Source organism: Armigeres subalbatus, chromosome 3, assembly GCF_024139115.2.
Source record: "Armigeres subalbatus isolate Guangzhou_Male chromosome 3, GZ_Asu_2, whole genome shotgun sequence".
In the NCBI taxonomy this organism is placed as follows: domain Eukaryota; kingdom Metazoa; phylum Arthropoda; class Insecta; order Diptera; family Culicidae; genus Armigeres; species Armigeres subalbatus.
The window spans coordinates 299,658,815-299,674,595 of NC_085141.1; the positions used below are offsets into that span (position 1 = coordinate 299,658,815).

The window sequence follows — 15,781 nt, forward strand, 5'->3', positions numbered from 1 at the left end:
GTGACCCACTGTGGTACGAAAAATATAAGCAACTATATAGGAAAATTAATTGACAAAGCAGGATGGGCCCATTAAATTCGCATTACTGCTTCCAACTTTATCGAAGCCAACCGTTCGAGCCAGTAGGTTTTGTCGAAATGCATTACCATAGTGCAGAGTTGTTTTCCTTCGATCGTCGATAAGCAGCAATCGGTTGCATTTCGGTAGTCGGCAGGTGTTTTCCAATATTGAGAAAATTTCGAATTACAGCTAAAGCTTACTTATTACTTTCTTCATTGTCACTTTACATATACACATTTCGACATAAACAATAAAGCAGTATTCAGTGTTTTTACTTGACTAAACTCGATAATTTATTGGGCTTTAAGTATAAAAATTAAAGAAAACTAACACCTAACACCTAACACAATAACTAACACCAACATTAAATAATTGAAAATTCAAATGCGAATCACTCTTTCATTTCCCGGTAGGTAAAACCACATCTTGTCATAATTACAAAGATAAACGAAATTAGATGTTTCATTTATAAACCATGCCGTCAGCCAGCACTCACCCTCTCTGATTAGAGACTTCACACCTGGTTGAAAGCCAAAAAATAAACACCCACCCAAAGCATAAGGAAACCTCGAGCGCATTAACTTGCACCTAGTAGTGCGGCGAGTTCACGGTCATTGATGCTGAATATGCATTATCTGACGGGGCGAAAGTCCAAACTTTTAAACGCTTCGCATAAGTTAAATCGCCTCTAAACTTATTGAAAGGTTAATGAGTGAGATTTGGGAGGAGATCGCCTTTCATGGATCGCCTGCCGGAAGTCAACGACCTCCGTGACTTGCACCTTATGTCAGTAACATTTACTACTCATAGTTTGCATTGCGGTAAGCACAAACCAGATGTAATCGGACGGAACCGATTTGTTTGTGCAAGGCTCCAGTGCAAAAAGTTCAAAGTTAGATAACGCAGCCCAATCAACACTTACCTCGAGCACGAACCAAAGCTGGTCATCTTCGACAGTGGCACCGCGCTTCAGGTACAGCCCGGCAAAGTCGGGAATGTTGGGGTGCTTTGATAGGTCCCGAAGCACGAGATATTCCTCTTCGATTTCCTCGATGTTGTCGGCAATGGTTTCCAAGATCTGAAAATAGAGATAAAATTATGCAACAATACTTTTTAAATATCTGTAAACTAACTAAAGGTAAATACGGGCCAAATTTCACTACGTTAAACTTTCCATTTAACTTTAACAGTAGTTTACAATGTTCTGAAAACATTATGTGGAAGATTATGATTTGAAAAATGTATTGGAGGTAACGACTTTCCTTCGTAACATCGAACCCACGACCTTCAGTACTCCTGTCTTTGTCCATCTTCAAAATTCAGCGTGTTAACCATATTATTAATATAAGTTTATTTTTTGTTTTTTGTTTTTTTTTTTGCAATTGAGAAAAAAACCATAAGAGGCGGTCCGCCAAATGACAACGATAATCCTAATGGGGGTCCTCCTTAGCTATGCGGTAAGATGCGCGGCTACAAAGCAAGACCATGCTGAGGGTGGGTGGGTTTGATTCCCGGTGCCGGTCTAGACAATTTTCGGATTGGAAATTGTCTCGACTTCCCTGGGCATAAAAAGTATCATCGTGTTAGACTCATGATATACGAATGCAAAAATGGTAATTTGGCTTAGAAACCTCGCAGTTAATAACTGTGGAAGTGCTTAATGAATACTAAGCTGCGAGGCGGCTCTGTCCCAGTGAGGGATGTAATGCCAACGAAGAAGAAGTTAGTTCTATCGAGGCACTCCGGTCGATGAAACCTGTTAATCACGCATCTTACTTTCTTACAAACATAATAGAGAAGATACGTGTTTTGGTCGAAAGATCATTCAAGATTACCTTTGTTTGGGTCCCATCTCACTGCTCAATCTATCTCGGACTCGTTGGCAAAGGTGGGCGCACATGAAGGCGAGGTTTATGATAGACGATTCTCGAGCAACCAGTTTTTCCCATTAGTTTGCAGAGGAATTGGACTCACATTGAACTTAGACGGTGGCAACTATCGGTGAACTATTTTCCATAGATCCAAAAGATTCTGCGCGTGCGTGGTTCAGAGGTGAGGACTTAAGTCAAGGCTTCATTCGCGTGATGTCGAGACTTATGTCAAATCACTATTCGCTAAACGCACATCTGTACAGAATAAACCTTGTCGATAGCAACTTATGTAGGTTTTGATGACATCGATCAAGTAGTTTGGTTCTGCTCGAAAAACGACGCCTCTAGGGATATTCAAACGATAATTTTCACGAATCTGATAGCTCTCCCACGCAAGTCAACACCATGAACAGGTAGCGGAAACCTTCACCTACCTATTGGTAGTGTTGGTTTGCGTGGGAGAGCTATCAGATTCGCCTAATCGTTGTTTGAATCTTTGTTTCCAAAAGCAGATAAGTCTTTTTAAAAATTTTGTCTTGAAATGACCCAAAGCACAGCCTATGGCATAAAGAAGTCAGAATTATGCCATACGTCCATTATGCCTATCGTCTATTATGGCTAACGTCTTTATGTCTAACGTCGCGGACCCATTTGGCATGGCCTACCGTAAAACAGAAAGTTCTTCAGAATATCAGCGGGAGAGTCTAAAGAGTTTCCAACGGAAAATTCTTGAAAAAATCCGAGAATAATGGTTCAAAATGTAGATTTCAATGAATTTTAAAATTTTAGATTTTTTTTCAATGGAAATTTGCTCGAGATTTATTGAATTAATCTTTGGATTTCTACGAGAAATTTTTTGTACAGTAGACGTTCGATAACTGCAAAGCTTTTTAACTGCAATTCGATAGTTGCACACAATTTTACAGTTATCGGGTCGCTGAATTTCCAAACGCTGCACAATCAAGTGCACTTCTACTGCATCTGAGTCCACTGACAACCGTTTGAAGTCTAGCAAGCATTGAAGTTATCGAACGACATTCTTAGCGAAACGTAAACATGTTATAGTTATCTAACGACTAGTGTATTGTCCATGAGAAATTCTTGGGAAATTCCATTGGCTGACAGCAAAATACGGCCGAACTGGTAATTTGGCCGAAAAAGTCGTTTTCCCCAAAAGGTCGTTTGACCGAAATGGTTGTTTGGCCGAATAGGTCATCAGTTTGAAAATGCCATTTGACCTAAATGGACGTTTGACAGAATTACTGAACAGATAATATGGTCGAAACTGTCCACCCGTTCGGCCAAATGACATTTACGGCGAAACGGCCTTTTTGTCAAACCACCATTGAACGAAATTGCGTAAGCCAAGTCATCTAACCAAATCATATTAAACCTAATTGAAATATATCCGAAACTGTTCTTCTTCTTCTTCTTAGTGACATTACATCCCCACACTGGGACTGAGCCACTTCGCAGCTTAGTGATCATTAAGTCCTTCCACAGTTTTTAACTGCGAGATTTCTAAGCCAGGTTACCATTTTTGCATTCGTATATCATGAGGCTAGCACGATGATACTTTTATGCCCAGGGAAGTCGAGACAATTTCCAATCCGAAAATTGCCTAGACCGGCACCGGGAATCGAACCCAGCCACCCTCAGCATCCCTAGCAGCACACATGTTCCACATAAGTTACTGCAACTCATATGTGACCAGAATCAGTCCCAATCAAGTTGCTGTAACTATTGTTGTCTGCTTTGTGCTGCTCGGAATGGTCTTGCTTTGTAGCCGCGCCGTCTCACCGCCCGGCTAAGGAGGGCCCCTATCCGAAACTGTTTAATTAAAAAAATGGTTTGTCCGATAATGTAGTTTGAACGAAAGAGACATATAGCCGAACGGGACATTCGGCTGAACTGGTAATTAGGCCGAAAAAAAAATCGTTAGAATAGATCATTTGACCAAAAATGCCGTTTGGTAGGAATGGGCATTTGGCAGAAAGAACAATTCGCCCCGAAAATGTCTCTTCTGCGAAACAATCAAATCAGTCAAATGACCAGTTATGCCGTTCAGTTTGGCTCGGCAACATGGAATTTGGCTAGATGAATTTTGGCGTTAAGGCCAGTATCGACTTTAAAATAGAGAGATTACGGAATTTAGTTCAATGGTCATTCCACAAAAAGACCATTACGCCAAACGAGTGTCCATTTTGACCATTTTATTCGTTCAGTAATTGACATTTGGCAGTATGTCTAATGACATTTCCGGCCAAATGGCCAAATAGCCAAGAAGTTCTTATAGACAATACAAAGAATTTTCTGTAAGAATCCAAAGAAATTCCTTAAAAAATCCCAGAAATTTCCCATTGAATATTGCGCATAAATCACAAAATTTTATTCCCACCTTTGGGTTTCCGCGCCGAGCACTCAGCGCCAGACTCGACGACAAGGGGAAAGTTATCAAATTGGTAGCACTAATTATTGACAATTAATGTCTATTGGCTTTGTGAGGGCATCGGTGTCAAAAAATAGAGCTTTTAGTAAAAATTCGTTCATTTTTTCATTTATTTAGTTAACATCTAAACAGATAACACTGAATCAACAATTTGACGCCACAATGCACGGTTCGAGGCCGCATCTCTCCATCCTCGGATACGCCCAACGCTCGCCAAATCGTTTTGCACCTGGTCTGCCCATCTCGCTCGCTGCGCTCCACGCCGTCTAGTACCTGCCAGATCGGAAGCGAACACCATCTCTGCAGGGTTGCTGTCCGGCATTCTTGCAACATGTCCTGCCCATCGTACCCTTCCGGCTTTAGCTACCTTCTGGATACTGGGTTCGTCGTAGAGTTGGGCGAGCTCATGGTTCATTCTTCGCCGCCACACACCGTCTTCTTGCACACCGCCAAAGATGGTCCTAAGCACCCGTCTCTCGAATACTCCGAGTGCTTGCAAGTCCTCCTCGAGCATTGTCCATGTTTCATGACCGTAGAGGACAACCGGTCTTACAAGCGTCTTGTACATGACACATTTGGTGCGGAATCTTTTTCGACCGCAGTTTCCTCTGGAGCCCGTAGTAGGCCCGACTTCCACAGATGATGCGCCTTCGTATTTCACGACTAACGTTTTTGTCAGCCGTTAGCAAGGATCCGAGGTAGACGAATTCCTCGACCACCTCGAAGGTATCCCCGTCTATCGTAACACTGCTTCCCAGGCGGGCCCTGGAAGCGAAGAGTTGGAGTTGTTGAAACATTTTTCGTTTTTGGCCCAATCTTACCCCCTAGGCCCAATGTCACCCCGAACGACGGTACCTGAACCGGAATAAAAATTATCAACATTAAAAAAAAGAGCTTAACATTTTAATAGACTTTATATTTATTCAAGACTTCTCGTTGAAGAAAAACAACGTTATTAGTAACGAGGAACATCAGGAACATCAATGTTTGCTCGGAATTCAGTTCAGTGTCTGGAAGCAGTCAAAGTCAAAACTTTTATAGCATCCGCCATTATGGCGATCGTGGAGAGCTGGATATTTTGAAAATGCAACTTAACAGAACGAATGAACCATCAATCCAAAACGTCAGCCCCATATATTAACTGTCAAAAGTTGGAATGAAGTACCCTGCGGTGTTTTGCTAGTGCGTTTGAAACCATATTATACCACTTTATTCTGTACGTCAAACAAGACCGAAAATGTCGAGGAAGCATTTTCCATCTGCTTTCAAATTTCAAATTAAACAATGTTCCTTTTGATTTCTGAATCAGAAAACAACTTGACGCGATTTAGATGATAAGCTTCATCCTATTCTGATAAAATATTGAATATCTATTCTTCATTTTCTTCTTTCAACCTAGATTGAGAAAATTATCGTTGAAGCATCCTTTCTATGATTTTCTGTATGAATTTCGAAGAATACTCAACAGAAACTCAACAGGAACTTCCAGCGTATATTCCGAATCTTTTCCTGTAGAAAATTGGAGCTTCCCGTGAAAATTCTGAACAGATTCGCATGTAAAATCCGACGAAATTTCCGCTGAAATTCAAAACTACTTTCCTTGGGAAATCCATTGAGCTCTTCTTAGTAATTTTAAAGAATTATATCAAAGTAGTTCTCGTGAAAAATCTTAAAATAATTTTCAAATGAATATTCTAGAAAAACTTGAAGTCTTTTCTGGGAAAGTTGAACAGATTTTTCAGATAAAATTCAAAAGATTATTTCGTTAATGTCTTGCAAATATCCCAAATGACCTGAACCAATTGAACTGAACGAAACTTTTGGCCAAATGACGTTTTCTGAAAACCGACAATTTCTGCCAACTTTCTGCCAAACGACCCTTTTCCTTTTAAAAATTTAATTTCAACGAGAAATTCTTTCGATTTCAACGGGAAATCCTTCGTAATTTCCACAGATTTTTTCTCAGTTTTTATGTAAACTTTTGAAAATTGTGTGGAGGTTTCTAGAAAATCGTTGGTATCTTCGCGAAAAATTTTAAAAGTGATGTTCTAGGGATCTGCGGAATTTCCACTGAAGACTTCTTCCACTTCCACGCGGACTTCTTCAAATTTGAATCGACGTGGAAAATTATAGATCAACGGCATGACAAATTTTGAATGCCAACGCGCAAAAATGTCGGCGGCGGCGGTACACACCTCTATGAAGCAGCCCATTACGGAGAAAGTATTATAAATTCAGTAGAAAATCGAATTATAGCCGCTATCGAAATTGGATTTTTCTCACAATCCATACGTTAAACCTAATTTCGGAAGTGGTGCGCTGTATAGCACATCACCAAATGAAAACAGCGCACCACTTCCGAAGTTAGGTTTAACGTATGAATTGTGAGAAAAATCCAACTTCGTTAGCGGCTATAATTCGGTTTTGCACTGAATTGATAATAATATATTTCTGTTCAGAAGGCCAATGCAGGAATTTAATTTCTGGTTTCGGTCCACTCAAGGACGAAGTTAGTAATCGCATGTTGAACTCAAGTTGAGAAACTGAATTCTGTTAATACTTCATACCTTATATGGGTAGCTGACCATTCTTCCATAGCTGGGAACGAATTGGCTGCTGGATTAGTTTGCTCTGGAGCATCACATGACTTAATTGGTCCTGATCCAGCTATTCCAGTATCTAGCTGTTGTTTGAAGCTTTTGATTAGCTCTTGCAGTTATTTGGATTCATGTCGCCGTCAACATTGGAGTAATTTGTCTGTGGCAGTTGTGAAGCCGATTATGAAGCATATTATCATGCGATATGTAACTGCCCAGTATATGTGCAATTAAGTTCCAAATATTTTTCATTTTTTTTATTGTCTTAATTAAGAAGACTTTCAGCGTGACAGGCCTGCCAGGGAAGCAGTGTTACGATAGACGGGGATACATTCGAGGTGGCGAATAAGTCGCATGTCTTGGATCCTTGCTAACGGCTGATAATAATGTTGGTTGCGGAATACGAAGGCGCATCATTTGTGGAAGATGGGCTACTACGGGCTCCAAAAGAAAATGCGGCTAAAAAATATTCACGCATGCACCAAATGTGTCGTGTACAATACGCTCATAAGACCAGTAGTCCTCTACGGACATGAAACATAGACCATGCTAGAGGAGGAGGACGGGTGCTTCGGACCATCTTTGGCGGTGTGAAAAGAAGACTGTTTGTGGCAGCGTAGCTCGTCCAGCTCTATGACGAACCCTTCTGGATGAAGCTGAAGCCGGAAAGGTACGGGACAGGTCATGTTGCAAGAATGCCAGACAGCAACCCTGCAAAGATGATGTTCGCTTCTGACCCGGAAGGTACAAGAAGACGTGGAGCGCAGCGAACGAAGTGGGCTGACCATGTATAGAACGACTTAGCGAGCGTGGGGCGCAATCTAAGATGGAGAGATGTGGGCGTCGAATTGTTTCAAGAAAACCTTCATGTCATTCCTGTCAATGAAAAACCGAAATCGCCGGGCGAGGCTTCTGCTGACTCTGGTGGCTACTTTGAATTTTGATATATTTTCAAAAATTAAACAAAAAAAGAATCCAAATATTAAACAGAATAATGCCATTGAATCATCAACAAAACACCCAAAAGAACAAAACTGGATAGTAATTGACTTCATAATTAGGAGAATATGTTTGGTTGAGGGCACTGTTCGGCTATGGGCACTAGACTTGATTTTGACTAGATAGATTTGATATTGAAACAGTATTTTTTTTGAAAACCGTTTCGCAAAGCTTCCCATTAAGCTTCAACAATATATGAATATGGGTCTCCAGTAGCTTCCAGTAGCCTTGCGATTCTCGGTCCGGTCTAGGATGTTTTCAGGTTGGAAACATTCTCGACTCCCTGGGCATAGTGTATCCATTGTACTCGCCACACAAGATGCATATCATCCAACCAGCGGATGGCAGATTAGTTCTGCATAAGAACCTTACAGAAACTGTATAATAATTGGGCATATACAACACAGCAAATAATTTTGAAAATTCAACGACGTGTAAAATGGCAGCTTATCCCATCAAACGAATTAGCATTCGAAATTCAATAAAATTTGATTGAATTTTACAAGCAAGCACCGTTTACATTTATTTTGATTTAAACGATTAGTGAAATCGATTGAATGTTACGTTTATTTGCATGCTCCAAATATGTGCATGAAAATACATTTAAAATCACAACATATTTTTATCTGTGAACTTTTGGAAGATTTTAATACAACTTCTGTATAAAAACCTTACAGATTTGTATATGCCACGTTTTTATACAATAATTGTAAGATCTGTTTTTTGGGTGTACTCATGCAATGGCGGGCATAGAAAAGCTTTCACTACGGAAATGCTAATAGAATACTAAGTTGAAAAGCAGGCCAAGTTCCCGTTCGAATGTTGAAGAAGAAGAGTATATGAGTACAGTATCAACATAGGAAATTTAGCAAGGAAACAGCTCGTCTTTGTTGCGAAACGATTTGATGCTTGGAAGAAAAGTTATTAAGGAAACACTGAATCGTGGGAGATTTAATTTAACACGTAAAAGAATAACATCAATATCAATAATGAGCATTTTTGTTTGCTTTATAACTTTGCTTACACAAGTCAAATCGCTTCATAACAACAACTGTCTTTCAGCTTATGAAGTATTCTATAATATCGACATGTTGATTATATTTAAATAGTTCATGGTTCATCTCCGGTGCCCACAACAAAACGTTTTAAAATGTTTAAATTATGTGTCAAAAGCAGCCCATATAAAAGTCATTTATTGAAATTAAAACCAATTAAGTAAATAGAAATTTCTGATTTTAATAATATGTTTACCAAAACTGATTTAGGCAACGATTAAAATATAAATAAATAATATAAAATAAAATAAATATAGAATGACCATGTAACAGTAGTGCTTTGAACAAACATGAAAAATATGCAATACTATGTTGCAATAATCCACAATTACGAAACTGCTCAAGGAGGTAGTTAAAAAACATGAGCCATCGCAAATCCCATTCAAGACTTTTCATCTCTCAGATATAACTGCTCTTTTACGACTGCCGCCAACTACTAGCCCATTAGTTAGACAAATACCAAAGTGAGATGAGAACCATCTCAACCGACGTTGCAACTAATGTGAGAAAATAAATTTGAACTGCAAATTGGCCGACTAGAAAAAACAAACACATACAGAAGATTTGAATAATTTTTCCGTTTGCTGTTCACCGAAATGCTATTCAAAGTTGGAATGGAACAAATCCCAGCATCGTCGGATAAAAAAGATCATAGTTAAAAGAAGCTGACATCCCTTGACGAGGGCAATCAATTATGTAAGGAAACGGCTGAGCTACCTCAGCACTTGGTAAAATTTAATCCCAGATGTAAACGGTTGTAATGCTCTTCCAACAGCTGCTACATCAACAAACAAAGGGCAATGGAGTTGGAAGTAAAGTTCACGCCACATTCAACATGTTTTTGGATTTTGTTACAAAAGTTTCGAAACAGTACCTACATATATTTATCAATATTTTATTTGGTTTCAATAAATCAATAACTGGCGGTCGGTCACGTGACTGTTTAGCGGAAAGCTCGATTGTTTCGGGAAGCGGTACAAACAACACCCTGATAGAAGCATTACAAGTGCATGCGTGTGAAGAGGAGCACAGTCCAAAATACACCTCAGAGTTATCCATGTTTTACCAAACGCTTCGAATCATGAATAAAGGTAGTGAACAATTAGCAATATAAGTTTTGTGCGTCAATAATATAGAATAATGGAATATTCAATTCAAATTGGCATTTGAAATAATGACAAAACAATGAAAATCGATAATTTAGAATGTAAGTGAACCTAATCGCCTAATAAATCTTAAAATTTGTTCATTGGGTCATTTACCCTCACATTAACGGATGCACCATGCGATTTTGAACACGCGACTGGAAGCAACTCATTGGAAAATATGTATGTTGAAAATTGCTGATTGGGGGCACCATTTGATTCAATTCGATTCCGAAAGCTTCGTACTCACCTTAACAGCATACTTGCGGCCGGTGTGCTTGTCCTTGGCACTGTAGACTTCGCCGTACGTTCCCTCGCCGATCAAATCCAACAGGTCGTACCGTTCGGTCGGATTGGGCAGCCTCAGGAAATCCACATGCTGCGACAGTCCATTGTAGGCCATTCTCCTGCCGCGGGGGAAGAAACACACGAAATGCACGAATTAGATAGTGGACCAATTTGTAACGGACACGCTTTTCACAAATAATTATGATAGCAGAAGTGCACCGCGAGGGTTCTTGACCGAGCAGAACCACGCACTGAACTGTTGGAATGCTGCCTTAGCGAGACGAGGAAGGTTTTTCAGTTCTAGTTTTGAGCAGCACCGTTCAAATGGGTACTAATAGGATTAGGGCCGCATTGAACACGTTTATTGTGTACTTGTGTGGACGTGTAGGAACTGTCTCTTTAGTGTCCGGCGAAGTCGCTTTCGCGTGTTCATGTTTTAGCATTTATTGATTTCAGATTGTGTTGTTGACCTGTTCTTATTGCGTGTGAAGTTCAGCTGCCTATATGCAGTCGATTTGTCCTTATGGTTTGGAAAACATTTGTAAGTTCGCATGTTTTGACAATGGATATTGAACAACTGTAAATTGTATGTACATTGCTCAGTTTTTTTTTTGTTATGTAAGTAAATGAATGGCTTTGGTCACGATTTTGTATTTATGTTGATCTGTTCACAGTAGTTAATTTTTGCAGATCAAATTTGAATAATTTGAATTAACATAACTGTTGGTGAATGAAGATAGGAATTGAATTTCTACAACTATTTTGGGACACGTAGACTTTTAATGGGACAACCTTTCTGTAACCGGTGTGCAAACAGCGTATTTATTAAATAATCGGATGCGAGTAAACACAATATTTAACAATAAAATATTCTGCACTACTGTAAATGGGTAGCATGGTGCTAACTTTCAACGGAGACATCAACACGTGGATCAAGTTACGAATTTTAAATATTTATCTTATCCATCAAAAGACGGACCTGTCGCAAGTGGATTAATTAACACAAAAAATAACTATGTGAAGGGATGTCTCCAAGGCAAGTTAGAGAACCTCCTCGATCCCTTGACGATAGCATGAGCATGAGCATGATTGACCGCCCACGGTTGCTATTCCGTTATTGTCAGGTCAGCTGTAATTACACAGAGAACCAACAGATGATGTTTGGGACTAACATCATCCTCAATGTGTAAGAACTGGTGACCCAAATATTAAGCAATACCAGCGCCGGCCGTGTCCGAATGCAGGTCAATTAAGGAATGGGTAGGAGAATGTTGACGTGATACTCGCTTTGATGGAAGCCGACGAGTCATCTGCACTTCCACGAGAAATCACTGGGATGTTGGATACATGTGGTAGGTATTGTAGCAGGGTTCGTTTTGGTAAACGGTTTGCCGTGTGCAGCGTTGATGAAGTTTAAACAAAAACACAATCGAACGCGCACTAATTAATCGACTAATCAGCCGCACAAAGCAGAACAAAATATTTCGATGGTCGCGCGATCGCTCTGCGTACCAATATAAACACGATAGAACACGCACTAAATTTTTATTTGTTGAATAATGTAATTACCCGCACAACGCAGAGCCAAATATCTCAATGATCGCGCGATCGTTCTGCTTATTAGAGGAAACACGATCGGACGCGTACTAATATTTCATTTGCTGATTAATCCATTCACCCACACAAAGCAGAACAAATATCTCGAAGATCGCGTGATCGTTCTGTATTTGTCAATTAATTTACTCATTCGCACAACGCAGAACAATATATTTTGGTGATCGCTATGTGCACATAAGTCATTTAAAGAAAAATTCTCACGCAAACCAAGTGTGAAAAAATGTGTATATAATGGCTAATATTTTCGTGTGGATTCATCAATCGGATTATAGAGAAGAAAATAAAATAAGACCAACCAGATACCAATGATGTTTGAGAACATTGCTTTGAATAGCATTAATTATTGAATGTTGTTTGTATTTATACCGAATATTGAGTATTACCACTTGGATTCACAGTTATTCTTCCTCGATCCCTTGATGATAACGAAGACAAACTATTAGAAGCCATTGGATTGGCTGCTTTTAAGCAAATATGAAGAAAAGAGATGAGACAACATCAAGTTTTTCAAGAAGCATCAAGTGCAAGCTATTAAAGGAGTGCGTGTTGAACTTGCGCACCCTGATGATCGAGCTTGAAAGAGTTTTGCAGAGTTTGGATCAAATTATAACTGCAAATAGATAACACCTGGGATAGGACAAGTAATGGCCAAGGAATGATTCCGCTACTAACACACTTGAGCAGTACAGAGCTGCTCAGGGAACGCCAGAAGCGGGTGCTCATGGGTCAATTACGTATTAACGAATTTTATCTTGCGATCCCAGAATTCCTAAATTCCTTCTCGTTATACCGCAATAAAAAAAGATGTTGGACCCAAACTGGGCTGTCAAATTTACTTCAGTAATTGAAGCCAATTTTTCTTGACTCCTTTCCTTATGATCAGCATGCGAGGCTTTACAATGGAACAGGATACGTCGATCTCACCAATTTCATACATCATCGTCAGATGCGAATACCCCAGACCTCAGGGAATGCATCCAAGATTTCAAACGGTCTTGTAACGAAAAACCGATTCTGCACAGACAGATAAATTTTAGTTCAATATACCTACAAATGAGTACATCGCAAAAAACAATAACTCAAAATTTCTCTTTCCCATGATTGTTGTCAAAACTAGAGCAAGATGGGTAGTTTTGGGTTTTAGTGTATGGTGGTAGGTTGATTGGGGGCTGCAAAATGATGGGTTGACATCAAGGAAGGAGCGCCCAACAGAGCTCTGGTCCCAATAAGTCCCTATCTCACGCTTCCACGGGTCGTCCGATGACAAAAGACCGCCAGCTAAGGGCTGTGTACTTAGCTGCTAGTGCAGCCTGTTGTCCTTCTGACATCAGCTAGAGTAAGAAGGTACGCCTCGAGCGTCTATTCACCAGGAGGTGCGGCTCAAACAGCGTCTGCCTGGTACCCAGCGGCTGATCAACGAAATGCTGCATCGCGTCAGCTATACCTAAGGTGGCAGCCCCACCAGCGCGATGTAGGTATCGCGACCCCGGTAAGGTAGTTTACTGAACCCTCTCATATACCACAAAAAATGAAGAGAGAAGAAAAAGAGAACGTTATTTTGGGCAACCAACCCGACAACGAAATAAGGACTATGAATGGAAACTCGGTACCTGGAATGCCAGGACCCTAAATGACCCTGGACGAGTGAGCCTTCTGGCTCGCGAACTGCAGAAGGTTGGAGTGAGGGGCCGCTATTCAAGAAGTCCGATGGCCCAGATCCGGAGAACGTGAATTCCGAGCCGTGGACCCCACGACCAACACAGCATTCAAGTATAGCATCTATCACAGCGGCGGCGGAAAAGCAGAGCATGAAGTTGGTTTCGTAGTGATGGGCAAGCAGATGAAGCGAGTGATGCGGTAAAAACCCATTAGCGAACGAATCTGTGTATTGAGGATACGGGGCAAATTCAATTACAGCCTAATCAACGTTTACGCACCGACAAACGATAAATCCAACGACGTGAAGGACACGTTTTATGATTGACTTGATAGAGCCTATGGAGAGTGCCCAAAGCATGACGTGAAAATTGTTATCGGAGACGCTAACGCTTAGGTCGGTAGAGAGGACTTTTTCCGTCCCATAATCGGTAGGGAGAGCCTTCACTCCGCTACCAATGACAACGGCCTACGGCTAGTAAATTTCGCTGCTACCAGAGGGATGGCCATCTGTAGCACCTACTTTGCACGAAAGAACATCCAAAAGCACACCTGGAGACACCCAAATGGTGAAACTTGCAACCAGATAGACCATGTTCTGGAGGATGGACGCCATTTCTGGGATGTTATCGATGTGCGGACATTCAGAGGTCCGAACATTGACTCTGATCACTTCCTCGTTGTCAGTAAAATTCGATCACGGTTGTCAACTGTATCGAACGAAAGATCACAGCGAACGATGCGTTACAATATCCAGCGATTGTCGGCGGAAGGAGTATCGGATGAGTACCGCCAGAAGCTCGACGAACGGATAAGTGCAATCAACGTTAGCGACAACATCAACGATCTCATGGAGCGGTGAGCACAACAGCTCAAGAAGTGGTAGGCACTGCACAAAGGCGACCCAGGACGGGTTGGTTCGATGTGGAGTGTCATAGAGTGACAGATGAGAAGAACGTTGCCAGAAGCCGAATGTTGGTGTCGGGTACCCGACCGAATAGAGATCGGTACAAGGAAACAAGAGCAGCCGAAAAACGAACCCATCGCAGGAAGAAGAAAGGATGCTGGGTCATTAGGCCGAAGGCCGTTAGGCCGAAGGTCACTAGGCCGAAGGCCATTAAGCCGAATGGTCACTAGGCCGAATGGCCATTAGGCCGAATGAGAGCTGAGGAGTGAGAAGTGAGTAGTGCGCAATGAGGAAGAAGTAGAAAGGAAGAAGGAAAATGGAGGAAGAAGTAAAAAGTAAGAAGGAAGAAGGAAGAGGAAGAAAGAAGAAGAAGAAAGAAGGAAAAAGGAAAAAGGAAGATGGAAGAAGGAAGAAGGCAGAAGGAAGAAGAAATAAGAAAGAATTAGGCAGGAGGAAGAAGGATGAGAGAAGAGAAGACGGAAGAAAACAGAAGAAAGAAGGAAAACGGGAGAAAACGGAAGAAAGAAGAAATAATAAAGAAGAAGGAATAATAAAGAAGGTAGAAGGAAGGAAGAAGAAGGAAGAAAGAAGAAGGAAGAAGAAAGAAGGTAGAAGAAAGAAGGAAGAAGGAAGAAGGAAGAAGGAAGAAGGAAGAAGGAAGAAGGAAGAAGGAAGAAGGGAAAAGGAAGAAGGAAGAAGGAAGAAGGAAGAAGGAAGAAGGAAGAAGGAAGAAGGAAGAAGGAAGAAGGTAGAAGGTAGAAGGTAGAAGGAAGAAGGAAGAAGGAAGAAGGAAGAAGGAAGAAAGAAGTAAGAAGAAGGAAGAAGGAAGAAGTGAAAAGTAAGAAGGAAAAAGGAAGATGAAAGAAGTAGGAAAAATGAAGAAGGAAGAAAGAAGAAGGAAGAAGGAAGAAGAAAGAAGGAAAAAGAAGAAGGAAGAAGGAAAAAGGAAGAAGGAAGAAGAAAGAAGGAAAAAGGAAGAAGGAAGAAAAGGAAGAGGGAAGAATAAAGAAGGAAGAAAGAAGAAAGAAGATGCAAGAAGGGAGAAGGAAGAAGGGGTAAGGTGAAGAAAGAAGAAAGAAGATGCAAGAAGGAAGAAGGGGTAAGGTGAAGAAAGAACTTCTCATTTTGCACTTCTTG

General features: G+C 40.7%; 1 protein-coding gene across 7 annotated transcripts in view; it reads right to left on the minus strand.

The window, feature by feature from the left end:
- Positions 1–15,781, minus strand: part of LOC134224959 (myosin-IIIb-like) — a 411,175-nt gene that overhangs the window by 124,927 nt on the left and 270,467 nt on the right. For all 7 annotated transcript variants that reach the window (XR_009983120.1, XM_062704650.1, XM_062704649.1 and 4 more), the window contains 2 exons: positions 10,427–10,583; positions 983–1,138 (listed from right to left, as the gene is read on the minus strand). Coding sequence is in view for 6 of the 7 variants with exons in the window: in XM_062704649.1 (XP_062560633.1) it covers positions 983–1,138; positions 10,427–10,583 (313 nt within the window). In the remaining variant the exon portion in view is untranslated. The remainder of the gene's footprint in view (positions 1–982; positions 1,139–10,426; positions 10,584–15,781) is intronic.